Genomic DNA, 27,885 nt, shown 5'->3' with positions numbered 1-27,885 from the left:
GTAAATCTTTCAAGACTGGTAAATCTTAGTGACATCATTTCTCTTCAGTTGTTGAATTCCTTTAGATCAGGGCATGAAGTGTTGATTTTAAAGACCTAATGGTCAGATTTAACCACTCAGACATGTTTTATTTAAGTGATTTGTTGATTCTAGAAGTCTGACAGTGTCTGAGTAAATTATCCTCAACTTTGCAAAAAAAAAAAAAGTTTGTTAAAATTAATTTATGATGAGACAAGGTAGAGATTACTTATCCCACAGGAAGCAAGCTTAGTTATGATAGATTTTTACATTAAATAAATGTAATCATCATTTGAAACAACCTTCTGCCTTTACTCAGAAAAGTAAAGGCAGAATTTGACTTGTTTAAAATAAAGTACGACAAAAAACAAAAGCTGGAAAAACTCTGTAAGGGGACAAATATTTTTTACAGCTCTGTATTTGATTGCTTCCTTCAATTTCAACTTACAGAGATGAACATCATGTGCAAAAAAAAAACAACCTGTTGAATATCTGGTTAGTTAACTTTAAGCTGAGGGAAACGATAATCGACATCAGATCAACTGCGCAGGTGGAAAACCATGAGTCGGACTGGTGAAGAGGCGAGAAGAAAACATCAGTCGTGCGTTGGCCAGCAGAGGGCAGCAGAGCTCAAATTATGACGGAGGTACCGGGAGGAAACAGCGGGTTAGTGCAGTTAAACTCCAGGCTGTTTCTGGTCAGCTGAGGGAGATAAATGATATAGTTTTGGAGCCATATTCGAGATAGACATAAGCTCACCTCGGTTAGCTCACCTCTTTACTTCAACACACTCTTAAAACTGCCTCTTAAAGGCTTTCCAAAGGTTGTACTTAGCTAGTGCGCATGGATTACTGCTTTAGCAAGTCATAAAAAAAACAGTGAAATTATATGAGATGTTTAACTGTAACAGAGATGTGGACTAATTTGCTGATTGGGAAACGTAAGAGGTACCAAAAGCATAATGCTAACAGAAATAAACTAAATGAGTCGACGATGATTGAATGCAAAAATATATAACACAGCTTATGTTGGAATATGTTTAAGTAGTGTTATGTGTCTTTAAGCTGGCTGCAAACTCTGCTGCAACGTTTTAAACTGTCATCCAACTTTCAGTCAGCCGAGCTGCCATCTCATGATATAAAGTCTGTGCTTAATAATGAAGTGATTTAACAGACTTAAAGTAGCGGTGAGGGTCTGTATTAGTAGGTGTTAAGATCTAGCAGCCTTCCAGTCTGGACTCTTACAACACATAACCAGCCTCCTGTGCTTTTGTCAAATATATCATGTAAAATTCTCCTCAGAATACTCTGATAGTTTGGTTCTTGAGAAGTGTCTGGAGAACAGTCTGTTCTCATACTCTCCAGACGGCGAGGACAGACCTGTCAGTCTCACAAACAGACAGGTTTTCTTCAGGACTACAAAGAGTATCCGTCTTGAATTGGTCAGTTTTTGCTGCTCCCTGTCGGAGCAGGTGGGATTTCATCCTTTGTCTCTGTCTGTCCTTCCTTCTTCTCATCATCGTCAGAAAAGAAAAGAAGAGGAAACATGCCGAGAATGCAGCCGATACCCACACCGATGGCTTTACCCTGCAGACAAGAGGCAAAACCTAATAAAGTGTCAAAGCAATCTACTTCGTGTCCAAAAATGGGACACTTTATAAAACTATTACAAAAATTCAGTATTAATTTATTTTCCACTTTTGTTGCATTGAATCTTAACAGTGTCTGACCAATCTAGAGCTTTTCATATTTTGTAAATCTTTTTTTACACTTTTAGGACTTTTTTGACCAAAAAAGTCAGATTTCTTTTTTTTTTAAGAATAAATACCGACAATATGCAATATTTTTCCCCCCAAAACCTCCCTCTAAAGTATAATATTTTTGATGTGGGTGTTTCAGCCTTGACTAGATTCAAAATTAATAACACAGATTTTTATGCATTATTTTTTGAGTAATGAGAGTGAGAACCACAAACCAACACTCTTTGTTTACTATATATTATATTTCGTGACTCAAAATTGTAATAAAACTGTAATTAAAAAGAATCTAAATTGTTTTTCGCTTTCACTGTATTACATCTTTTCAATATTTTTAGTCCTTTCCAAAGATAAAAGTTTTTCCATATTTTGTAAATCCTAAAGAGCCTGATTTGTTTGAAGGAGAAAAGTCCCCAAAATTTGCAATATTTTCCAAACATAAACTCTAAAGTGGAATAGTTCTTGATGTGGGGGTTTTAATAAAAGGGACTTTGGTGTACAAACCGTGTGACAGCTGACCCTGGTCTGCCACATATCCGCCTGCTTCGGACTCAGCTCGGGAATCTGCATGCCGAGTCGAGATGCCAAGGCCTCCACGTAACCTGCCAGCCTAAAGAGAAGGAAAAAGGGAAACTTGAAGGATTTTGTAGTAATAATGCCATTCTCTCCTTGTAATTCTCACCGTGACCATAACCTGTCAGGAACGCAGCTGGATGTCAACATGAGGAAGAAATCAGAAATTAAGTCTGGAGAGTATTAATAAATTCATTATGGTGTGTTGAATTACTTGGCAGAGAAAAACCTGATTGGAACCAATTAAAATATGCAAGACATAAAAATCACTGTTAACGGCGTTATTAGTTTCATCTGGTGTGAAGCACTAAATCATTTTGTGTTGAGATATAAATAATGAAACTCCTACATTCAACAGGTTTTCTGTATTCATGCATCCGAAACATGGCGCTGGATGTTTATTGCTAAAATGTGTTGAGGTTGTGGAAAGAAAAAAATAAAAAAAGGTCATAGTTGATCTAGTTCGGCTGTTTTTATGAAAAAATTATGAGATTTTCTCCAGAATTCTGCATTTCAGTTTTTACAATAAGTTTTCTCAACAGACAAAATATCAAGACAACAATACCTGACTGAAAACCCAAATCTCTGTCATCCTCAGCTCAGGTGTCTGTTTTGTTTTGGCTTTAGCTACCAGTCAGATGTGTCAAACACAACAACAGTCAAACACACAGGAAAAAAGGGACACAAGTTTGTGTTCATGAGGTCCCACAATTCCCATTGAGTGTCAGGACACAAATGGGAGTCTGAAGTGAAAGAGAGAGCTCTGCAGGAAAACTTATGACAAGTCAAAAATCAGGTCAAGATTTAAAACTGGGAGAAATTCCTGAATCTCAGCCAGAAAAACAGTGAAACTACAGTTTAAAACTTCCAGGAATCTTTAATGAGGGACATTTCTGTCAGATGTTTAAATAGCTGTGTGGGAAGTTTATCCAGAACCTTTTAGTTGCAGGAGAATTTCGGAGGTTCTCTGCATAGAAATGTTGAAGGATTGAAGTAACTCAGAAGCCGCTCAGAGAAAGGCTAGTGACAGTTCAGTCCAAGAAAATGAAATGAGTAAAAGCTATTTTCTGATCAAGCCTAACCTTTTCAGCTTAAATGTGCGACCATATGCCAACATGCATGCATACCAAAACACAGCAACAGAAACACAATAGCAGATCATTATTACCAAATTTATGGACAGCCTCCATGTGTGATGGAATCTGGGCTTTAGATGCAGCAGTTTGTGTGTGAGGAAAGAAATCTGAGTGAATATTCTGACATACTGTTACTGTGGGGTTGAATCAGTGACTGGGACTAATGGATTCTCAGTTCACTGCTCACACAAATAAGCTGCAGCTGGAGCTGTCGAGCTGGAGGACTGATAGCAGCGAGCGGTGCATCTGACAAGACGATAGCGGAGCCTCGCGGTGGCCATTGGTGCTGAGACAGGACTGTGAGAGCCACTGAGTTTCATCAAGTTATGTAGAAATATTTGAGATTAAATTTTAGGACTAATTTTGTACCATTTTGTTCCATAAATGCAAACTCGTTCTTTAAATCTCCACAACCCCACAACAAATCGGGCATTTTTGCACAATCAAATTCAGTCCAATACGCCACACACTTGCTTGAGCAGAAGTCAGGGGGGTAAAAGAAACGCTCCGGAGATGAAATACAACAGCAAAACCTACACTGATCATGAGATGATGACATTTCCTGAATGCTTTTGCTGAGAATCATCCATCAACATGAGAGGTTGTTCACAGAGAAGCAAAAAGCAGCTTGAAAACTGGAGAGACTATATAATAAATCCTAATATTTCCCATTAACGGTGCTATTATCAGAGACAGAAGTGAGGGAACTGCACCTGCAGAGGTCTAAAGGTGGTTTCTAGTTGCATCATGGCTGTTCTGACATATCTCACTTGGAGTTCATTCATCCTCAGAATTTTTTTCCTCAGATTAAACTCAGGTAAAATAACTGCAAGTAATGAAAACAACATCTATACATTGATTATACATCAGCTCATCCTTGCAGGATTACAGGTAGTGATGGGTAAATGAGGCGTCATGAAGCGTTTCGACCCAGAGCAAAACTGTATTGATACTGTGTCACTGAATGCTGACACCTGCTGGACATTAAAAATCCCTACAGGCAACGTAGTTGACAGACTGATTTGATGACCTAGTCTATACAATAAGATTTAAGTCATTGTATTTTATTGTATATCATATATTGTATTATGTCATGTTCAGTTAAATTCAAAATATATTTGATATTCTTAGATACAGTCAATAAATAATGTGAACAGGTACCATAAAGTGAAAATTTAAGTGAACTTGTTTGGAATGAGGATGCTTGTGGACTAAAAAAAAATAAGTTTTTCCAACATTTTGAAATTTAATCTGTTACACTTTTTTTGACACAACTTCTCCTGCTGTAGAAAAAATTAAGTAAACCATACATTTATGTGAAATAATTTAGAAAAAGCAACAATAATTTGTAGAATGGCTGTATACCTGAGTTTATCCTAGGTATATCTGGGACTTAATTCTCATGTTTGGCCAATAATGCCTCAGCATTGAGGAGGTGGATTTATTTAAATAAGACATTTCTGTCAAACATATGCAACACTTAACCTGCAGAACATAATATGAAAGTAAACTAAGAGTCAATTTCAGCTGAATTTGGATTCAGATAAATCAAGTAGAAACTGAAAAGAACCGGATGAAACAACAACAAAGTGAGAACCAATAGCTTATTTTCTGATGTAAGATCAAAATGGTCCCAAACTACAAAACCTTTCGTTTGCCTTGAGACTGCTCCATAGTTGACGCTGTACCATAAAAGATCAAAAATTCTTTTGGCAAATGCATCCCGCTGACAGATTTGCTTCCTTATAAACAGTTTGTCGCGCCAGTGTAATTTCGAAACAGTTCCTGTATCGGTCACGTGACTTGCTGAAAGCAATACGCGCACCGACACGGGGTTTTGTCTATGGGCTTGACGCATGCGCCGATGCATCGGTGTTGCCGGACACATCACTAATTACAGGGTTCCTGGTGCCCATCTCCAGCGGTCATTGGGTAAGAGGCGACAGGTCACCAATCCATCGGAGGGCAACACACACACTCCCACCTAAGGGCAATTTGTAGAGATCAATAACCTAACAGTGATGTCTTTGGACTGTGGGCGGAGGCTGGAGTATCCAGAGAGAACCCACAGATGCACGGAGAGAACACCATGCAGAAAGACCCCAGAGCAGGATTCAAACTCAAGACCTTAATGCTGCAAGGCAATAGTGCTAACTGAGCAGGACTATTTTTTATTTATTAACTGAGCTAATCATTAAACTAGATAAGTGACATCACCAATAAAGTGTTAATATTAATATAAAAATTGTACCATATCTTTCCCAACAATGTGCCTCCATGTCAAGATAATTTATACTTAAAGATGTTCTTCTTTTTTTTTTTTACTCAAAAGATAAATACTATATATCAAGGGACCAATAAACTTTAATACATAAATAAAACATGACCACCCTTTATCAACTGCTACACAGAAATAAAATCTTAGAAATGGAACAACTTTGTTGTTTATGTATGCCACGTCATCTATCTACTTTCTGTGACTCAGAATGATAAAACATTTTCAGCATCAGGTCAGTGAGTGGATGGACTATGAAATGAAACAGAAAGTTAATGTATCTGGGTCAAGAAAGAAGCCACTGGCTCCCACATGTTCCCCAGAGTTTACTAATGGGAGCCCTGAGTTTTCATCTCGTTTTGACAGCCTTGGCTGAGTGCAATAATGCTTTGCTGTCTGGACTGTCTGCCCCAGAACGCCACTGATGCATTGGGTCCATAAGAAATGCAAAGAGAAAGAGAAGCCAGGAGGTAACAGGAGGCAGCATCGCTACCAATGAGCTCGAATGGTCAAAATGACTCATGAGCAAAATTATAGAGTATTAGTGGAGTAATTTCTGCCATCTGTCAATGGAAACATGCACTGAGGAGATGGAAACATGAGGTTTCAGAACATATGTGGATTAGAGTAGCACAGATTGCTCACCACAGGTCCCAACACAAATGAAAACATACAGAAACAGACAAGTCACTGTCAGAGGAAAACAGGTGATGAAGAATGTGACCACTAATTACTGACACTTGTTTCTGTTCCTGTAACTGTGGTTTAACTCAGAGTGTGAAGCTAACATAAAGTCTTATTTTTATTTTCAGTGAAAACTGTTTTTACAAATCTTAAACATCATTATATTCCGCAGATTATCTGCTTATTTACCTAGATGAATGTAATAAAACAGGGAGTTTAAAATCACACCAGACACTTTCAGGTTTTGCAGGTAAAAAACTGAAACCCAGCAGCTTTGTCCAAATATGGAGTATTTCATTCCATCTGTTGATTACTTCATTTAGAATAATTAAATGAAGTAATTATCCTTCAGGTGAAAGAAGTTTCAACTCATCACAAGTATGTTGACTGACAAAATGTCAGCTATGACCCATTTTACATTCAGCTAGTGACGGGTTTATCTCCACAGGGAATATTAACAGAGATTATATTTACAGTTAGTGATGCTAACCATACTTCCCAATATAAGATGATAGACTTCTTTCTAACTGCAGAGCTGTGTAGCACCAACTGCTCTCCTTCACTCCAACACACAGAGTGTGACATCAACTCTGATCAGAATATAAATAACTGCAAATCAGTTACAACATAAAGGATGCTTAAGACACCATTGAAAAAACAACAACAGTATCTCGTAATATGGTGCATGTCCACATTTTAGTATGCACAAAAAAACAAATAGAGCCGTAATCTGTCTTGTACAAGAGAAATGAGACATGCTCTCATCATTTTTAATTCCTTTGTGACATAACCTGTAGGATTTTACAGTGATATTTTCAGGGATAGAACGGCCAGCTCTGTAAATGTATCCTCTTGTTGAGAAAATGTTTGCTTTGTAAACAAATACATTTTCAATTTGTGCAGAAAGAATAGTGTTTTGTTGTTATATGCAATCTGATAAACTCAGTATTGACAGGTCAAAGGTTTATAAAATCAATGACTGGAAATTTACCACAGTATCTCTGATCACTGTAGCCCCACACTTTACTGCTGGTGTAAATTGTCAGCTTACAGAATGACAGAAACTATTGTCTTTCACATTTTTGTTTCTAAGTAAATTATGTCCAGCCATTTAAGAGCAGTAGCAAGCAGTGCAGGCAAAAGAGGAAAAATGTGAAATAGTAAGAAGTGAGGCGAAAAAGAATAAAAGAAAAAGCCATTTATAACATATTTATCTCCAATGTTTGTATGTGCAAGTTAAATGCACAGGAATCATTTTACACCTGATCAGCTATGCCATCGGTGTCTAATGACATTGAACTTAGTTGGACTTTTTTGCTATTGGTTCAGTGGCTCAACTTGGCCCCATTCTGAGCTGCTATTAAAGGACGAGTGACTCAGAGGAGCTAAAGTGAAGATCTTCTGTTAGTCAGAAGCCCACACTTGAAACCTGCTGTTATTGAAACAAAAGCAGCCTGTTAGGCAAATGAATTGAAGTGTTTAAAGCAGTCCACTGAGAAACTGATAAAAAGCCTTCACACACACTGACACAAATCCATCAAAACTGGAACAGAAAAATGAACTCAGGCAGTTCCCATCAAGTCTCACCTTGACAAACTGACCACCCGAACTCTGTCTGTCATATGATTGAATGGCAGCAAAGCCGTGCCTGTCCACTGAGAGTCTCAGACAAGTCGACTAATATATCAAGCTGACAGGTATAAAATGCAACAGCATGACCCACATCCACTTCAACTGTTGTATTTTTTAAATAAGAATAAATAAACACAAGGAGACTGTTGATGCCTCAACCATTAATGTTTTATGATGGTGCATGGTCTAATGTTGCCTCTTGAAGGCGCTAAAAATATTAGCAAGCTCAGTTGGCATAAGGAAATGCAAACAATGAGCTTCTTATATTGATGGACCTTGACAGAGAGCAACACGAGTCTGTAAGAGTTCTTCTGAAATTCTGTATCCATGTCATTCTTTTTTGGCATTCCTATTCACAAATGACCTTTTCTGAGTATACAGTAAATACTTTTTAAGTGTTTTGTATATTTCTTTTTGTGATGCATTATAAATATATTTTCTTTTCATTAGACATGTTAAAAAAAGAATCCATATTTGTGCCATAATCTTCAAACAAAGCATAAATGTTTGCACTAGCCCTGATTAATGATGCAGTTTATACCACCTAATGCACTTAATATTTAATGAAGCTTTGTTCAGTATACTCTCATCTGTGTCGTGCGTGCATATGTAGAAGTCTTACCCCAGTCCTGCCAGATCAGATACCAGGTTGCCAAGAGCAGCAGCTGCAAAAAATGCGAGGAGAGAGGAGTAATTACAGAATAGTTATACGCTGACGGCAGGTAAAAGGTGCAGCGTTTCTCCTGGCAATGTCATTAAAACACACTAATGAAACTGAGGTTGTGAGTTTAAAGTTCAAGATAAGCAATTACTATTGATTCTCTAGACACTTTGAGAAAACAAAATATAAACCATTTCATTTTCACAAAACAATTATCATAAAACATTCATATGGTCTAAACCTTAGGAATAATTTGAGCAAAATAATGAAATAATTTATGAAACAGACTCAAACATGAATTAAATTGTTTCTAAACATCTAATTTTCTCTCTACTAGTGCAGAAAGAAATCAACAACCTCGATTTAGAGGATGTTGAACAAATTTGTTCTGTAGCTTTAACATTACTGTGGAAGTGAGAAATAAAGTCTGTTCCTTTGCTTGTTGTCATCTCAGCTGCTTATGACCCTGAATGTCGAGGATTACCAAACTTGGAACAACAGAAACACAGAAACCCTCAGCGGGAAAGACAAAAGATCAGTGGATCAATTGCTGCTGTAGCAACAACTTCAAACATCAACTCCACAAAGAGATCTTAGATACTTGGATCACGACTTTGAGTGAAGGTACAATGCTATAGACAGAATATCACTATAGAAGTATCTGAGAAGTCGTCTTGTTCCCAAGAACAGATCTTTCTGAAGGGGGCTAACTTTATCTAAACATATAATGTCTGACAAATTTTGAAAAAAGTTTAAATTTTTATGATGAAAAGAACATAAAAAAGATCAAGCAAATCTTTTACCTGCCATAGTAGAAATGCCAAGAACCACACCGATGGATAACTCAATCTGTGTGCCCTGAGAAAACAATAACACGGGTTACTGGAGGGATTATTTATTTTCTTTATAAGGTAAACCATAAGCTTTCAGATTTGTACAGCATATCTCTGACACAACCTTAAACTTTAAATAGCTTTTTTGAATATCGTTTTAGAATAGGATGCGAAGTTTCAGTCTCAGTAAGTAGCTTAATGTCCAAAAAGAAAAATAAGACCTTCAGGCCACATTAATTTCCTTCAGTATGAACTAACGTATAAAACTCAGGAGGATCCAAATGCAGTCCAACTTTAGGTTTACTTTTTCTCAAAAAGTGGAAAATACACAAAATATGCATTTTTATTATCACGTCTTCCATTTATATTTTTATGAGCTACATTTAGAATAAGAAATAAGAAGAAAACAACTTTCTGTACCACCGTCCCCTGTGATGATCAAACACACCCCCAGAGAGGAATTCAAAAAGCAACCAAAGCTCTTTTTCTGCTCACTCAGCAGGAATATGTTTGCTCAACAGAAATGTACTTACCTAACGCTAGTGAATCTGTAAACTCCATGCATCCATGCTTAGTAAACACATTGTTCATTTAAACATAAATATGCCTTGGGACTATTTTAGAAAGCCGACACTTACAGCAACAATCATGATGCAGTTGTCCAAGAATCCAAATCCTACAAAGGGGATGGCATTATGCAGCAGAACTGGGAAGCAAACAAAAAACTATTAGCAGACAAAACCTGGCACAAAGAGACACATTTGGTCATTTCAATCTTTTCCTGTATTATGCTTCAGCAGTCTTGGTCAAGTCGTAGTGACTTTGGGTACAACAACAAGAGCTGCCTGTCATCAACCAAGTTGCATTGGGCCCTTCTAATTTGTACATATCTGGAGACATTTCATACAATTGATGACTGAACGTTTTCTAGCATCTTTTCCATCTCTATTGTAAGGAAATGTGGTTATGGGACTCCAGCAAATCATATTCAGCTTAAGGAAAATCATTTAGGTTTGTTGGGCACAAAATCAAAGTAGGTTGAGATCACGGACAAACAATATGGACATCATATATTAATATTTTGTGATTTTTATTGGAATAATGATAAAAGTGACAGTAGAAGGTATTAAGAAATGATCAATCTTTATATGTATCTCTGAAAATAAGGGGAGGTGAGAGTAGAAGGCAGCAGCTGATCTGGGAAGAGGCTGGGGAGTACTGGGGAGCCAAGTAGAGTCAGGCACAGCTGCAAATAATTAACAGGATGAGGATGAGGTGGGAGGAAGGATGCATTCACTGTCGACCGGGAAAATACAGAGCAGCCTTAAACTGTGACAGTAAACCTGCATATTCAATCCCAATGCAAGTCTGACAAAACCTGACCAAACATTTCACAAACTGCAAGTTCAATTTATCTACAGTGGAATAAGTCTTTTTAAACTGGACCTGAATTTGTTTTTCAAAAGAAAAACAAAACAGTATACTAGATGATGCAGCTTCAATGTCAGCAGGGCAAAAAAATATGTTTTCGTAAGAGCACAATCCATCAATAATGCAGACAGATTCATGTTCTGAAGGCACTGTGAAATGAGATTTGAAGAGGTCACAACCCACTTTGAGTTAGCTTATTATGATTCAAGTTTAAGCGACTGTAGTTAAGGTACCTCACCCTATGAAATCCAACTGCTGAAACAATAACACCAGTAATCCACATCATCTGTACAGCTTGGCGGAGCACAGATGACACACTCTCCATGAGGATTTTATGACTTAAAGGTTAACCTTTTCTGGTACTGTAACATATCTACTTGTTAATTGTGTTGATGGATTTTTGGAAACATTTTTCCTTTTTATGACTGATGTGAATTGATTTCAGCTTGTGACCTTTTGTTGAATACGACCATCAGGCTGAACTTTCCTCAACGGATTCATTCCGTCCACCTTACTTTTTTTTCCTGATTATCCATATTAGTAGTTTCTGGTAGAGGAGCAATCACTGGAAACTCAATATTTGATCTCTCTCACCAAATCCTTTCTAGCAGAGAAGAAATCCAGACATTAAATATGAGACTGTAGGCGATCCAAAAGGAGATTCATAATATGCAATATACATGAACATAATTCCATCATTATTTGACAGACTGATTCTTATTTCTGAAGCTAATATAATAAAAGCTTAAACATGTCATCATATTGATATTTCAACATTTTAGGACTATTTATTGCACCCAAGTCAAGTCCTGGAGAGCTTTAATCCTGAGTTTCCACATCAGCATTCATCGCTGCAAAGGCCTGGTCACGAGACATTCATCTGATTCAGGTGTGTTGAAGAAATGAGTCTAAAAGCTGCAGGACATAGGTCTAAGGTTGGACTTGGCACTCCAAGTCCAATCTAAATCTGTTGCTGCTGTTACAAAAACAAAGATCTCACAAAGAACTCCCTAAAGTGAAAAAAACTGATGAAAGAATCAAACACACAAAAGCCTGCAGCGGTGAATTATGATGGAAGCTGTGCCTGACGCTGATGTGTCAAGACAGCAGGTCGAATCAGTCTGTAAGAGTTTTACTGAGCTGCTCAGCAAAGTGCCTCAGCAGGGAAAAGGGTTATTTTGGCAAAGTACAACTCCAGGCATGAAGAGATATTTATCACACGGAGGAAATATATTGAAACATGAAAAATTTGTTTTTGCCCCTGCAGCTTATTGAAACAATGTTTCATTTCTCTTGAAGTGATTGAGGTAAAAACAATGAGCTGTGCAAACCTGCATGTATTTACAATATGATAATATTGTGATATGTGAGGAAAAATTTAAAATTACATTAACATTTTTCTAATTATACATTGTCTTCTTAAGAGATTAATTCAGCATTATGGAGATGCTCTAATAGAAGTCTTTATCTTTATGTTGGGTTTCAGTTTAATTGAAGAGCCATTGCAGATCTGAGACAACAAGTGTGGTGAGGAAAGATGGCTTTAATAAACAGAACAAATCAGAAACATTGGGACATGGACAACCATGGGACATGGGATGACTGAACCAACTGAATATATACTAGGGTGTCTGATTACTGAATGTAGCACAATGGCTAAAGGAACAGGTGTGGTAATGTGTGAGAGCCAGGCTCTGAGAGAAAGTATCGAGTGAATCAGGGAACATAGTAAAACAGAACACAAGCATGATATGTAGATATACACCTAGGAATATCACTTAAAACAAACCTTAAATAAAATGGATCAAAATTACAAAACAAAAAAACTCTTAAGTCCTAAAGATTGCGACACTAATTAGTATTAGAGGGGTTTCCAAGCTTTTTATCAACCAATTTAAAGGGAACAGACATGCTGCCGGTGTTTTGGTATCGTTATGTGCTCTTTAATCAATATCCATGTTAAATGTAAAGGCTACGAGAGCATTTACAAACCATTTCATGCTTCATTTTTCAGTGAGCACAGCTACCCAGATTTTTAAAAAGTTTAATGTTGATGGGACTGTAGATAATCTCACAAGACATAGATGCAAAAAAACATGGAGTGGGCTCAGTTTGGTATTAGGGTTGGTTTGCTGAATCTTGAAACAGGGAACCTTTAATCTTTAGAGCATAATGGAATATCAGGACTGCCAGGGCACCTTGGAATGAAGCTTGCTGCCCAGTTTCAGAAAGCTTAATCTCAGTCATAGCTCATGGATCCTTTAACAATTATCCCACAAATTCAGCTAAAAGCACCCAGTCACTGCTGAAAAAAAAAAACATTTAACTAATCTCAAACAGCCCTTCAATTGTCCTGATTATACCCCTACTGAGCATCTGTCTCATTTCAGAGATAGGTGATCACCAATATGTTCTCTGACAAATGTAAGATGGGCCTTTGATTTACATTTGGTCAGCAACTCTCCCATGGATTCCAATTTCTGCCAGTCTCTTTCTTACTGATGAATTATGAACACTGGCCTTACGTGGTGACACTGATGTCTGCAGAGCTTTAGAAGCTATGCAGGGTTACTTTGTGATCTTCTTGATGAGTCATCAAAGTCCTCTTGGGATAATTTCAGTAGGCCAGCTACTCCTGGGAAGGTTTACCACTGTTTTATATCTTATCTGCTTGTTAAAAATGACTCTCACTCTGGCTTCAGAAATGACGTTGTGTCTCATCTTTTCCTGAATTTATTCAGATCAAGGTATAATTTGTTGCTTTTTTACATAGTTTTGCCTACTTTATGCTCTTAGAGACTTTGAAAAAAATCAGTTAATCACAATTAATTCATGATTTAACGAGGAGGCAGTTGAGGGCTGACTTAGAGGAGCTCATTATGTAAATAAATTCATAAATCACCACATTCTGCATGATCTTCCAGAGGAAAGAGAGGAATAGACTTACCATATCTCAACTGGGCTTGAGTAGGTGGTGCGATTTCCAGCTGCCCTGAAAAAAGATGAATGAAAAAAAATTTTACAAAAGTATCTTGGAACATCCCAGCATGAATGATATGTTTAAAGTTCAAATGATAAAATTGATCAATAAGGACCGTCTGGACACAAAGAAAAATAGCAAGAGACGGTGGGAATAACATTTAGCAAGATGCCAGAGGAGATGGAAAGCAGTCAGAGGAAATCGGAAACAGCTTTCGATCATTGTCACTTCACCCAAGACAAACATGGGTGTGAGGACAAAGGCAATATCATTGATATTTCTGTTACCAACAAGGCCTTGGAGACAGAACCTGCTATCAGATATGACAAGTGTTTGTGAAGGAGAGTGGTGACAAACGGACACAGATAAAAGATGAGAAGACAGAAGGTGTAAAAGCAATTTATTTTACGTGGTTCTCTGGCCTAACTTAGCTGAAAATAAAACTAAGCTGAGAGTCTAATTACAGTTTTTATGTGCTGTGGCAATTAAGCTGAAGACAGGATGACAATAACGTCTTGTGACCTGTACATGGGCTGAGAGACTGTAGGATAAGCTCCAGGTTTATCCTGCAGACTGTGAAGGAGCACATGATGAGCTATAAAACCAAAGACAATTACATGAGTTTAAGGCTGATCACACACGACAAGATCATTTCCTTTGCAGGTTGCTTGAAATTGGATTCTCTGCCGTGAAGTCAGACGATATGTAAGTTCACATAATGAAGTCTATGGCATCACTCTCCGGTCTTATTTTACCTCTGTAGGTAAGGTCAGATAGAGGGAGAGTTTATTTAAGGGAATGAAGCCAAATGAACTCCCAGCAGAGTATTCCTCAGCCTCTGCTACTACAACTGAGTGTGTGCATTCACAGATGCACTCGCAGTCTCCAGATGCTGTCTGCACTGATATAGGAAAGAGAGCAGATAGGAGGAAGACTATTACCGCTGAGTATCGACTGGAAGTAGCGAACTGCAACAGCCAGGTGACCAATTACAGGAAACACCAATGGGAGTTTGGCCACCAGAGCCTCCAGTTTCCCACCAGGGTGTGGTGGCATCGTCCCTTCAGCCAGCCTTCCTGTTCACATCTACCTTTCCTGCTCCATTTTCTCCACCTCCTCGCTTCATTCCTATTCACTTCTCTCCCGACTCAAATTACAATGCTCTCATGTTGCTCTAGCAAAGACAGAGAACTGAAGGTCCATTTCAAATGTACAAACGAAGTTCATCATCTTTGCTCACATGTGCTGTTGCCTCCAGCTTCGACAGCTTGCGCAAAATGAAGTATTGCTCATTTCAAAATTCCCTCTGGAGCGTTCTTTCAGCTAATCAACTATTATCTCCGGTCGCAGGTTGTGGAAAACCCTTGCAGCTTAATAAGCATCAATTATTCCACAACAGCAGAAGAACAAATTGACACTGATGAAAGTAATTTCCACAAAGCCAGTATTTTTTTTTGTACCAGAAACCATAGCCAAGACTTTATTTCTCGTTTAGCAACTATTGAAGTATTAAATAAAACCTTCCTATGGTGCACCTAACCCATCAACAACATAGCTGCTGTTTCAGATTCCTAACTTTTCTCACTGATACAGAAATATACCCTCAGCTCTCTCAAATACAGCAAAAATAAGATTACATGTCTGCCCTAAAAAACCAAGTTATTTAGTCTTAAAGTACATGATTTTCATTCTGTTGAAACATTCTACAGAACATTGTAAAGGACAATTTTCCATAATTAAAAGGAGCTTGAATTCTGCTCCAGGTTTCATCCAGCCATTCATCAACTCTAATCTGGCTGACATTGCTGTATATTGCCCCCACAGCTCCTCTTGTTCTCAGAGTATTGATTGCTTGTGGGCTTGTATCCCCAAGAGCTATTGTCCAGAGTGACTTCAAATTCAGCTGACCTGAGTGGTGAAAACTGTGATGAGCTGCTAATCAGGAGCAGGGCAACAAGGTTTTACTCTTAACTTCAGCAGTACTACAGGACCTACAACGCCTACTGATGACAGTGTTTACAGATCAACACAAAACAAGTGCAGATTTGTTGTTTTTGATGTTTGTGTCACCAGTTTGTTCAATACGATTATTTGTTTCACCTTCTTGTTTTATGCTTTTGCTGCTCTCTGTGTGATTCAACCACCAACACTGAACTGCACTTCTTTTGTTAAAAAAGAAAAAAACAAAGCAATGAACAAGTCACACTTTGCTGACACTTTTTGGCCTTGACAAATGGCTCATTACAGACTTTGCTGCTTGGTACTGGTACAGCATGAAAGTGAAGTGTGAAAAGAGTTTTGGAAAATGGAGATACGTCTGAGGCAACCAAGAACCAAAGCAAGGCTCAGCTTTGATGAGTGAAACTCTGTCAGCTCACACTGAGCATCCTGCGCCTCAGTAAAAATGAAAAAATATGGGTGGTGAGATTTTCTGCCAATTCAGGTATTAGTGTCACAGAGGCAGAAACAAGAAAAGCTGCAATTGCATTTTTTATTACAAGCTATTCAAACTGGCACAATATTTCTTGTTTCTGTGTTTGTGTGTGATTCAATATTGCACATGTGAATTTAAGAGACACCTTTGTTCTTTGTTTCAGAAATATATGGCATTTAAGAGAGTTTGATTATCTGAGATGTTGTTGTGTGAGTCCTTAAACATGCTGTATAAATTAGTGTCGCCTAATTGAAATTATATTGATGTGTGTTCGATTTTGCGTGTGTGTGTGGGCGTGTGTGTGCCAGGGTTCAAAAGAAAAGGAACAATAGAAGGTTAAAACCATCCATCAAATGCCCTGTCCCTGTTATTCCCCCTGTGATGTCGAAGACAGGAATGGGAAATTAAACACAAAAAGGATCTTATGGACATGGCATTCACTAACAAACTTAAAATGTGAGGAAAAAATCAGCATCAAGTTTGGATTTATTAGGCCTGATAGGAAGGGATGAGATATACATATAAAATTATCATAAAATGACAAATACTGACAGCCACTGTTATTAACTGAAGAAGTGGAGTCCAGACAAGCTAGATGTTGAAATGAAATTTTCTTTGATATGACTGAGCATTGAGTTGTAGTTAAGAAAAACAACTTTATTATTATTCATTATTTAGGCACCTTAAACAGAACAAAGGCAAACAGCCATCAAGTTTTAATGACCCACCTAATAAATGGCAAACTAAAGCAATGGAAAGGAGAGGCAAGTGTTATCAAAAAGCTGGCAAAAGTCAACCATGTGCTGTTTTAACCTTAACATCGACTAGAGCAATTGTACTTGAACCATTTTCCCTGCTACAAAATGTGTCTCCATATTCTTATTCTGACACAATGACACTCAAAAACACAAGCAAACCCACAAAAATTTTTGTTCTACTCTTCACATGGACATGTGGACAAGGTGCTTCACATATACTGTTCTCAGTAGCTGCTGTCATGATCAGATAAAGGATAAAAAGTACTGCTGCTTTCAATACATTTTTTTCAGTCAAACACCATTCTTTCCCAGATCCAAACTTTCAGTCTATCTGTAGCCAAATTTCAAAGTATAAATTCAGTGTATATCATCATTATGGACAAAGGTTTTATCTATTAAAAAGGGACATTGCAATTGATAAACATGAGTATTTCAACCCCTGGTGTAAATGTACCAGATGAAGTCATAAGAGCTAATTTCCCCATGCAGTCCCTGGCAGGTTAGATTAAAACATCAACTCATAGTTACCACATTATCAGATATGGAATTTTAAAAAACATATTTTAAAAACTCATAGACTGAGAAGGTATCTAAGTGTGCAGTATTTAACACCTGCACAGTTTTTTTTCTCATGCTGTACATTTTAAATTCTGGTTTTATATTTTCACTCTTGTGTGAAAACTGCATGATTCATCTTGCCTTTCCATTTGCTGCTGGTACACTTGAATTCAGGCTATTGTAGGTCATTTAGGTGAAGGTTATTTCTAATCTATTCTATTTTTCAATTCTCTATTTTTGTCAAACTAATCCAGATCTAGGAACAAATTGCATCTATGCTTTTCCAAACCTTGTAGGAAACCTAATAGCAAGTTTGAAGTTTTTTTTTTTTCTCATAATTTCATCCCAGATTTTTTCCAGGTACAAAAACAATACAATTTGCCATGTACCATACATTAAATCAGACCTGCCTGCTTTGCCAACCAGTGATTAGCAATATTACTCTTTGATCAGTAATACTCAGTAGCACTAAAGAGCTTCCAGTAAATATTATCTTCCAGCAAAAAGTACTGGACGCTCATGTACTGACTGTAGCTTGATTTGGTACCGGTTTTAAAGTATGGCACATTCAGAATTCAGAATCAGAAATAAAGAATCTAAATCTAAAATAAATTAAATTAATTTAGCATTGATTATTCTTGTTGTTAATTTTTTAGAATTTGCTCACTAACATCTGTGTCAAAAAGTCAAAACTTTACTTTATGAAGCAATGAATAAAATCCTAGGACTAAATGTGTTTTGTCAGAGGTCAAGCTCATCTACAAAGAAAAAATAAGATGATCCATCATCGCCTTCTGACCTCACTACTGAGTGGACAGGTTCATTTAAACAAAAGCCACCTTGAATATCAAACAGCTCCTGCTCTGCATAATAATACCAATACCTGAGCTTAAGCCGTGGCTCTGTCATATAACTCATTCCTCCATCTACCTAAACACTGGGGTCTGTGGACATATCTTATAGGATTGCTTAAGGTTGGCAAGACATTGAAAATCTTGTTTTTAGTCCTTAGGTCCTTATCAAGTTTTGCTTAAAGAAAGACACTAGAAGTCACCTTTAGTTAGTGTGTCTAATTAGTCCACATTTAGAGATTTTGTGTGTACAAGTTTTAATCTTTCACTTTTTTTTAATCACAATTTCTCTTTAGGTATTTTTCATGTCAATTTAAAATACATTTGTTCAGAGGGAACCTGGCAAACGTCTTAAAGAAACATACAAGATAAATGTAACAGTTTGAATAGTTTACTAAGATTTGGTAATAAATTGCATAGCAGGAAAAAACAGAATCTGGTCGGATCCTGGGTGAGGATGCCATACAGCAACTTTGCCTGTATTTGAACACCCAGAGTGAAAAATTATGACACAAAGCACAGCCAAATATTACTGGGTTCACAGCAAATGCTCAACACTCTTATGGACTAATTAAACAAGAAACTTGGGGACATTTTCAACAGAAATTCTCTGAGCAAGAACTTTAGGAAATAAAATTCTTCCTTTACAATTCTAAACACTGCTAAGTGTAACATAACTGTAATAAAATTTAAAACGTTTTGGTGTGGTTTTATCACAGAAACGGCTAAACTAACAAAATCCACAGGCGAGTAACTGAGCTGACTTCCTGGTAGGTGAGTGATTTAAAAGAATCGGTCTTGTTTTTTTCTGGGAGTCAAACATGATAGCAACATCTTTATAGTGTGTGTAGATGTGTAGGAGTGTTAGTCACTTCCACATTAATGGGGAGGTAATCTGATTGTCCATCAGTCACAGTCAGTTATATGTCAGCGTACACTCTCATACTGCAGCACTGTCTGTGTGAAGTATTCTGACGATAAAGTGTGAGCTGAGGCAGTATGGCACATGAAAACGCTCTTAGAAAAGAAGGTTATCTTGTGGAAGGAGATGAGAACTCCTTGCTTCTCTGTTCACCTCAAAAGATAAAAAATTTTTTTATCCATCTGAAGCTGTAATTTATAACAGAGAAACAATATAAAAATATCAAAACAAATGCAGAATTAATTTCTTTTACATTTCCACTGTCGCTATATGCATTCACATGCATGAAAGTAAAAAGAATGTTTAACATATTAAAATGTTATTTTCAAAAGATACTTTTACTCTGACAAATGAGCCACATCTAACCACATATTCTAATTTAATGAGTATCTCTGCAATACCTACTTTATCTAGAACTTAAACATCTTAATGTGTTGAGAAAACATTAATGCAATTAAATCAAAATGACTTCTGATAAAAGAATTTCATTATCTAGCAGTTATCAGTGATAGGGAAGAGTTGAGCTATCATTGGACTGGAGGCTTCCTTCATTTCTTTGAACTAAAATATTCATCACTTCCTCATTTCATATGAATATCCAAGTCTCTGGACTATTTGATTAGTTCTTGTTGGTACTTATTCACACACTAAGCACTTCTGAGGACTCAAACACACTAAAAGGTATTGTGTGGGTTTAGCATGGTTGATGTTTATTTTTGGGCATTTAAAAGGATGTTTAAGAAGAAATTCAATGTTATATTGATGCTAAATTTAGATGAGTTTTTTTACTCCAAGATTGCATCCAATTGTTCTTTGACAAATATTTTAAAGCTCAACTTTTGTTCCAATTTACCCGTCTTGATGTTGGACAAATATGTGCCCACTCCAAAGAATAAAAATAAACCAAGTAAGTTTATATAAATTGATTGATGGCCTGCAATCAAAACAGTCTGAGGATCAGCATCTTCTGCAACTATTGGGTTAAATTTTGTCTGCAAAAGGTAAATAATTCAAAGTGCAAACCTCTGACAGTCTAAATGTCACCAGCTCTATATATGTGACCTTTAACACGAATAGCCTTTTTTCTGGCCTTTCTTTTCCCCAATGAACCAATCTACAGTCCTCAAAAGCTTCTGGGTTCAGGGAAGATTTACGTGGAGTGGAACGTATGAAATACCACAGTTTATTTCAGTGCAAAGTAAAATGCTCAGTCTTTCCAACATAGCCATATTAAAATGCAACATTTAAAATAAAGAAAAATAGTAAAGGTTTATTTAACTAATTAAATAATACAGTTGTATGCAGGTTTTACAACTTGAATTTCCCTGTGGTTAAATCTGAAAGGCCCTGATTTAGTTTCTTAAGAAATGTAAAACATAAAATAGAAAAAAATCCTGCAGATGGTTTGATTGAGATGGTGCTTTTGTCTCAAAATAAAAATGTAGAAATTACCAGATTGTCCCGATTTATGCCATAAAGCAGGGGTGTCAAACTCAATTTCACCAAGGGCCACTTCAGTATACTGGCCACCCTCAATGGGCCACATTGACGGTATAAATCAGGAATGCCCAAGTGCAGTCCTCCAGACTGCAACTTTTAGATGTGTCCCTGCTAAAACATACCCCAGACAAAAAGTTGACTTCCCTCATTAGCAGCAACTCAGTTCTGTAGAGGCCTATGAACGAGTCAATGATCCAGGTGTGTTAGAGAAGGAACAAATCTAAAGTTGCAGAGTGATGGGTCTGGAAAACTAGACTTGGGCAACCCTAGCATAAATGTATGAAAATACAATGTTAAAAATAAATTAAACAACACCTCATATTGTTAAATAACTGATTTTATGTATTCAAGTTTTAAATATTACATTTGAGTTTACATGGATGTAAAATTACTGCTCAGTTTAAAAATTACAATATTTTTAAACTGAACTGCTCAACTTCGCTCTTTAGCTCGTTAGCTTGTAGATGTTTCAGTTTTATTCGCTGGGAAAATTAATCTTTGTCTGCTTTAAAGATAAGCAGACAAAGAATAAAAACAAGTTTTGATATTAACTCTCAACTTCATTCACAAAACTTTTTCGTTATTTATTACACAACGAACATGTATTTCACATAAGAACAAAACAATGAGGTGATGTTGCCTGTCCTTGAACACAAAGCTGATCCTCTTCACCCTGTCACCAACTCACACACATCCTCATTGTGTTGTGTAAATAAACACAAAACACAAGCAAAATCAATAAACTATATGCATATGCCAGTATACTGAGCTTTGGTTTTACATTCATTCTATTTAAATTTAATTTGATCGTGCTTACCAATGTTTTCTGGCCGGATGTCTTAGTTCTTGTGCTGAGGCAATCCGCAAAATGGCGTGTAGGTTTTCGTCAGTAATGCGCGACCTGTACTTGGTCTTGTTTAAATTAATTATTGAAAACATCTGTTCGCTCAGATAGGTGCTTCCAAACATGGACAAAACACAGGAGCTGCATGGAGCGAAGCTGTGGCATCAAATCAGGGGGCAGGAGACGGTAAAAGTCCTCGATTGAAACATCACGGAACTTCGCTCTTTAGCTTGTTAGCTTGTCGATGTTCCAGTTTTATTCGCTGGGAAAATGAATAATCAGCTTGAGGTGACTCTGCTGCACTCTAGTGGCGAGAAGGCGTAATGTTGGCTGGTAACAATCGGAAGGCATTATGGGAGATGTAGTTTGTAGTCAATTCGTGCTCAAAACCTCTTTTAAGTCAATCAATGGGGCTGTAAAATGGTGGTGGGGGCAGAGGGCCACATAAAATGACGTAGCGGGCCACATGTGGCCCGCGGGCCTTGAGTTTGACACATGTGCCATAAAGGATATGTCCCAAAACTGCATCCATGTGTATGTTGATGGTTGATGCATTTAAAGACTTAAAATGGTGGGAGTTCTTTGTTATGATGCATTCACTGCACATGAAAAAGTCTACTTTTCAGTCAAAATACTCTACCTCACATGTCAGAGGTCTTGGAGGAAAACTGACTGATCCAATTTCTGCACAATTGATTGTAAAATTCAATTTATAACTATTGATTTGAACAGAACACACTCAAATTTGCCCACCATCATCATGACTCCCCCATAGCACGCCGTATTAATTCACTGTCATGTACTGAGTAATGTCAACAAGCTTCCGCTGTGTGCAGGTATCTAAGCTAAAATATAAAGTCTTGAGTCTCCTGCAGCCGCTGGATGAAAAGATGAAAGATGATGGATGCTGATGAGTTTGTCAAAAAAAAGAATATCTTCCTGCCAATACAGCAGCCACAGCGAGTCAACCAGCCCAGCAATCACTGATTCAGCTAATCTGTAGCCTGTATACATAGCAGGTAAGAGAATCTTGCAGAGTCTTTATAGCATGAAGGTGAGGACGTCAGCGAATTCCCGGTGGGCAGGGCTAAAAGGTGAAAGAGGAGGACAGGAAATGTCCTCTGCATGTTGCCACCTCAGTGACTGTTCACAAAGAGTTGTGTCTAAACATAATAATAGAAGGTTAAGTGGAAGGAAAAGTGTAGTATCAAATGGTTTATAAGGGATTAACCATAACATGGGAGCAAAACATATACAAGACTCTGTGGCCGGTTCACAGTGGTGTTGCTCACAGTGAACAGAAATAAAGGCTTGAAAACATCACTGTGTGTAATTATTTTAAATAACATGTTGCGATATGTGTTGTGTTATTTTATATAACATCTTTGTGAATTAATCCACTGAAATAAGATAACTAAATAAGACAACTTTTCAATACTATTCTAGTTTTTTGATTTGTTTTGTAATAGGAAATTTAGGCTGACATTTTGTAAAAATCAATGTGGTCCAAACACAATATTAAATTTTTCAAATAAAATTAATGTTGGGTTTATACCATGTAAACCCAACATTGTTTGTGCAATGGATCTATATAAAATCTTTGTTTTATTTTTATTTGCTGAAATAAAAATAAAACAAACAAAACAAACGGAAAAGTAATGATGCTCATTTTGTATTTAGTTGTTTCCAATATTACATTGTATCTGATTGTATCTATGTATTTATTACCTTTTTTTGAAAGGCAAGATATTAAAAAATGCAGGGCACTGCCGTTACTCCTGTTCTTTGGACCCGTTTTATCAGAAAGGGTTACAGCCAAGACCAAAAATAAGGCTAACACACATTCTTATCTCAGATTTCACAGCTGAATCCTGTATTTCCCGTCATCTTGGGGACTACTGAAGAGATTTCCTGTTTAGGCCGCCTTAAGTGCCCGCCAGCTTGTTCGGGTCCCCAACCACCTTGTTGCTAATCATCTTCTACTTTATCCACAGATGTTTCCAAATTCTTAACCATCCAGTTCACTGATTAGTCTCCCAAAAACACACAAGCTCTCCATGTCCTCTCTTCTTCTGCCTGGGAGTAGTTTTTGAAAAATTAGTTCAATTATTCCTGAGCTTCCTGAATTTCTTAATTAAAGAAAAATATATATACAGTATATATTTGGTGATTATCGGAGAGATACATCTTAAAGTGCAAACCAACTAATTCTGCTTTTCTTATTAAGCTAGATCGAGGTTACAACTTCAAGATTTCATGTGACTATTTAAACCAGTAAATGTGTGGATAGAGAATATTTAACCTATGTCATTCCTGTGAATTAGTTTGCCTTCGCTTCAGGTGTACGAGACTCACACGGCTATTACTTAAGGCAGTGGATATTGACACAGGTTAAATCCGGCTGTTTTCACCAACTGAAGAATGTACAGAACAAGTGCAATCCAATACATCTGCAACTACACAGCTTGACCTTTCAAGTGCTGTTTTAAAGTGTTTTAAAACTACATGTGATACTTTGCAAAATCACATTACTCTGTTTATGGTCCATCGTGCATAGGCTGGGCAGGTTGTAAAAAAACAACCTGCTTTCAAGCTCTATACCCTCCCATTCTCTCTGTTTAGTTCCTGTGGAAAATTCCAAAAATGGGGATGTCACAAAGCTCAAGAAGTTTCATTTTGGTTTCATGTGATCAGAGCAAATTCTTCCACATGTTTTCTGTGTCCTTATCTTAGCTTAGCACAAAAAATAAGGTATCATTCTCATTCCACCGCACAGTTATCCACTACTTTGTGTTGGCCCATCATACAATATTCTAATAAAATACATTTAAGGTTATGTTTGCAATATGAGAAACTGAAAATGTTCAAGTGCTGTCATTTTCTGGGGATCAAGATTATAGCTTAAAAACAAACAAGTCTTGATATAAAACATAAAACAATTCATTTTCAAATTCCTGTCTGTAGGATTGTTTGTATTACATTATTTAAAGAGAGATTTAAGATTGGTCTGTAAAACCTATGAGGAGACTAATTTGCAAAACTGTGTGAGAGAATAAAACCAAGCTTCTTAGCAGCGCTGCAGAATTCATAGCAGGATTTCTATCATCATAAGAAAAATCCATCTGATTTTTTCTTATGTCCTTCTATGATATTACTGAGACCAATTACGCAAATATTTGAAATCTTAACTTCTGGAGTTGATCCGAGATTATGTTCCTCTTATATCTCGCACTATCACTGATATGAAACTAAAGCCTGTTAATAAATAATAAGTATGGTAAAGCACAGACGCCGTGTTTTATCCCCAGTGGGAAAGAGTGTGAACAGTTTGGGTCAGCACAGAAGCTGTAAAGCCTCTTCATCATCACTTAACTGTTTCTCCCGCTGCATTCCCCTCCTTATTGATTGACTACTTTCTCTCTGCATGTGGGAGATCCTCTGTTCTGATGCATTTCTCATGCTCCCATAATTGTATTCTTACGTTACACAGAGATGCAGTAATGTCTCCACACTGAGTGCATTGTACAATTCACTAACTGCTACCTACAAGCAACAGCATTTGAGCCTCAACATTTTTGTGCAAAACGACTTTTGGTAGCCTCACTAGAACCAGAGCCCTGAATCAAGATATATGAAATGCCAAAATTTGCAAAGCTTTATCAAGTAATGGAAACATAAACATCGGATTAAATTGCTGATTAAATAATAAAAGAGGTTTTGCTAGAAAATTGTAAATATCAGTGACAACAAGAAAGAGTTGTTGCCCGATAAAATTATAAAATTAAATAATTATTAACATTTCCTGTCAGTTACCTTGAGGCTATGGCTTTGGAGAAAAAAACCATTTATTTATTTTTTTCAGCAGATATCTCTGGGTTGCTTGAGCCCACTTCACCAGTCCACTTTAAACCTGACATTAATACTTACAGGTATTCTAGACTCCCAACAAAAACTGTAAAAACTGCTGCAACATGAAGGCACAAATCAAAACAAAAGGGAAAGACGCCCACATGTCCTAAGACAATGCCAACTACTAATCATTTATCCTGCACAACAGATCAGTAGGTCTAGAAGCACTGCCCTCCAAGCTGTTCTACCACATAATAAGCATTGCAGAGTTATAAAAAGAGGCACGAGTGTAAGAGAGGTTAGCTCTGTGATTCACACTGTTTAATTTGAACTGAGATTAACTGCAGTTTTAAATCCCAGCAGGGAGAAATAAATTAGGTGTTTTATTAAAATGGTTATAATCTCTTAAAGGATAATTGAGGTCTGAATGGCCTTCAGCTGTGGGCAGATTCTGGTCAAATTCCTAAACCTAAGAAATGGAAAATCTTTAAATGCAGCTCTAAAGCTGACCGTAGGCTTTTTTTCAGAGCCAATTCTCATAAATGTTATATGATCTATAGATGAGGAGCTAAAAAAAAAGAATATAAGAACCTGGAGTGCGTGTGGCTGAATTTTGACGGACCTATTTAACCCGTGATCATATATTATCAATTTTGGACTGATTGCAGTCTGTTTGATGTTTCTGTTTACTGCAGGTATAAATGCACTAACCAGAGCTAGCTCCATGCCAACAGACTTCACAGTTTCAACCCCTGCTAGACTGGCAAGTGCAAGAGCTCATGCATTTACACACAACATTTAAAGAAGTGCATCTGTCATAGACAGATAAAGGAAAAGGAAAAGCTTGAGTCATCGTCGTGCATCATAATAATAGGATTCTTTCTTTTAAATATGTTGAAAACATAATATTTTACAAGCAAGTATTTTTGTCTCCAAGAGATGTAGATAGAAAATTTCACCCGAATCAACTTTTCTTTTTTTTTTTTTTTACTTATCCACGCACAAACAAAAACATGGATTACATTTTCAGAAATTGCACGAATATTTGTTAACAGCTGTCCACAGGTAGAGCACAAATGATTGAACCTAAAGGGCGAACTTTATCATACTGACGGTGTTGAAATGTAACACCTTGTACCTTCTGCTCCACTGTAAAACACTACCTACCTTGAGCAATGGCTATGGACTCGAACTTATGCAGCTCCCGCAGCAGACAGCTGCGTTCCGACGGATGGAGGCTGTAAATGAAGTCCTTGGCTCCGCGGGGTGAGTTGAGGGGCTCCACGGGTTCCTTCAGGGGATGTGTGCCCAAGTAGCATCGCTGCACCAGCGCGGAGAGCGGAGGCTGTGAGGCGAGCCTCCCCGGGGAGCCTGATACTACAGCGGATGGTCCGCTGCTCCTGTGTCCGGCTCTGGTCAGTCCTCTCCCGGCTGTCAAGGAGAAGGCAGGCCGCAGGACTCTCCGCAGGCAGGGAAGCATCTTAGGGATGAGGGTAGAGAAATAACCCGGAGTCCTGACGGACAACAGAGCCCACGGTTATTAGAGTAAAATTGTATTTCTCTCAACCACGTGATTTCATTATTTATGCTACAAACTAACGTCCGCACAATGGTGGCAGAAAAACACAGCTTCTCTATCCGAGTGTCAATTCTGAACCAAATGTGAATCTGACATTTCCCGCACACACTATTTACGAACCGGTATTTTAGTTTGCAACCCTCTTCCTAAGCAAAAAGCTGCATAAACCGAACTGCAACATGACTTACTGGGACGCACCTCAGTCGATGCTCCGCCGTCCGGTCCTCCAGCCTCCGCCAGGAGAAGCCCAAAAAACACGGCAACCGCTCCGGTTCATGCGCGTCACTCGCTCTTAAGAGTTTCCACACAGTGACACAGAAACCGCAAACATTAAACCGACTTGTGTAACAGTAAAAGAAATCACATTTTCGGTTTCTTCGGACGAACCTCTGGCTGGCAGGATGAAGTGAGGCGGATGGGAGGGCACAGCGGCGGGCAGCGACCTCGAAAATGTTGACCAATGGCAGCGCCGCTTTCCTCTGTGCGTAACTCTGACGGCACCGTCAGACGTACGCGCCTCTGATCGCACTGCTTGGGTCAGAAATTCAAAGCCTGCTGTGCTGAAGAATGTGTAAAATTTATGTAAACGGGGCAAGTTATGTAGATAATTT

The 27,885-nt window shown here is 37.6% G+C and overlaps 1 protein-coding gene across 2 annotated transcripts; it reads right to left on the bottom strand.

Annotated features, from left to right (window-relative positions):
- Window positions 1-150: 150 nt before the first annotated feature.
- On the bottom strand, window positions 151-27,836 carry LOC114141579 (transmembrane protein 65-like). 2 transcript variants are annotated; one of them, XM_028012193.1, is made up of 9 exons: window positions 27,662-27,836; window positions 27,463-27,565; window positions 26,863-27,209; window positions 13,947-13,991; window positions 10,207-10,274; window positions 9,539-9,593; window positions 8,697-8,739; window positions 2,279-2,384; window positions 151-1,604 (listed from the first exon to the last, which is right to left on the bottom strand). In XM_028012193.1, exons 3-9 carry the CDS (start codon window positions 27,173-27,175, stop codon window positions 1,461-1,463), a joined length of 774 nt encoding a protein of 257 aa, XP_027867994.1. In that variant the 5' UTR covers window positions 27,176-27,209; window positions 27,463-27,565; window positions 27,662-27,836; the 3' UTR covers window positions 151-1,460. The 2 variants fall into 2 exon arrangements, with proteins under 2 accessions (XP_027867994.1, XP_027867995.1); XM_028012194.1 differs by having other exon boundaries at window positions 27,473-27,565; window positions 27,662-27,835.
- Window positions 27,837-27,885: the final 49 nt, after the last annotated feature.

This window comes from Xiphophorus couchianus, chromosome 3 (assembly GCF_001444195.1).
Source record: "Xiphophorus couchianus chromosome 3, X_couchianus-1.0, whole genome shotgun sequence".
Lineage (NCBI taxonomy): Eukaryota > Metazoa > Chordata > Actinopteri > Cyprinodontiformes > Poeciliidae > Xiphophorus > Xiphophorus couchianus.
This window is presented reverse-complemented; position numbering and strand designations above follow the sequence as displayed.

Coding starts and splice junctions, on each gene's coding strand:
- LOC114141579 (XM_028012193.1), bottom strand. CDS start 27,175: ATGCTTCCCTGCCTGCGGAGAGTCCTGCGGCCTGCCTTCTCCTTGACA. Junction 13,992..26,862: donor GTCCATAGCCATTGCTCAAG/GTAGGTAGTGTT, acceptor ATCTTTTTTCAG/GGCAGCTGGAAATCGCACCA. Junction 2,385..8,696: donor TCTGATCTGGCAGGACTGGG/GTAAGACTTCTA, acceptor CCTTCTCTTTAG/GCTGGCAGGTTACGTGGAGG.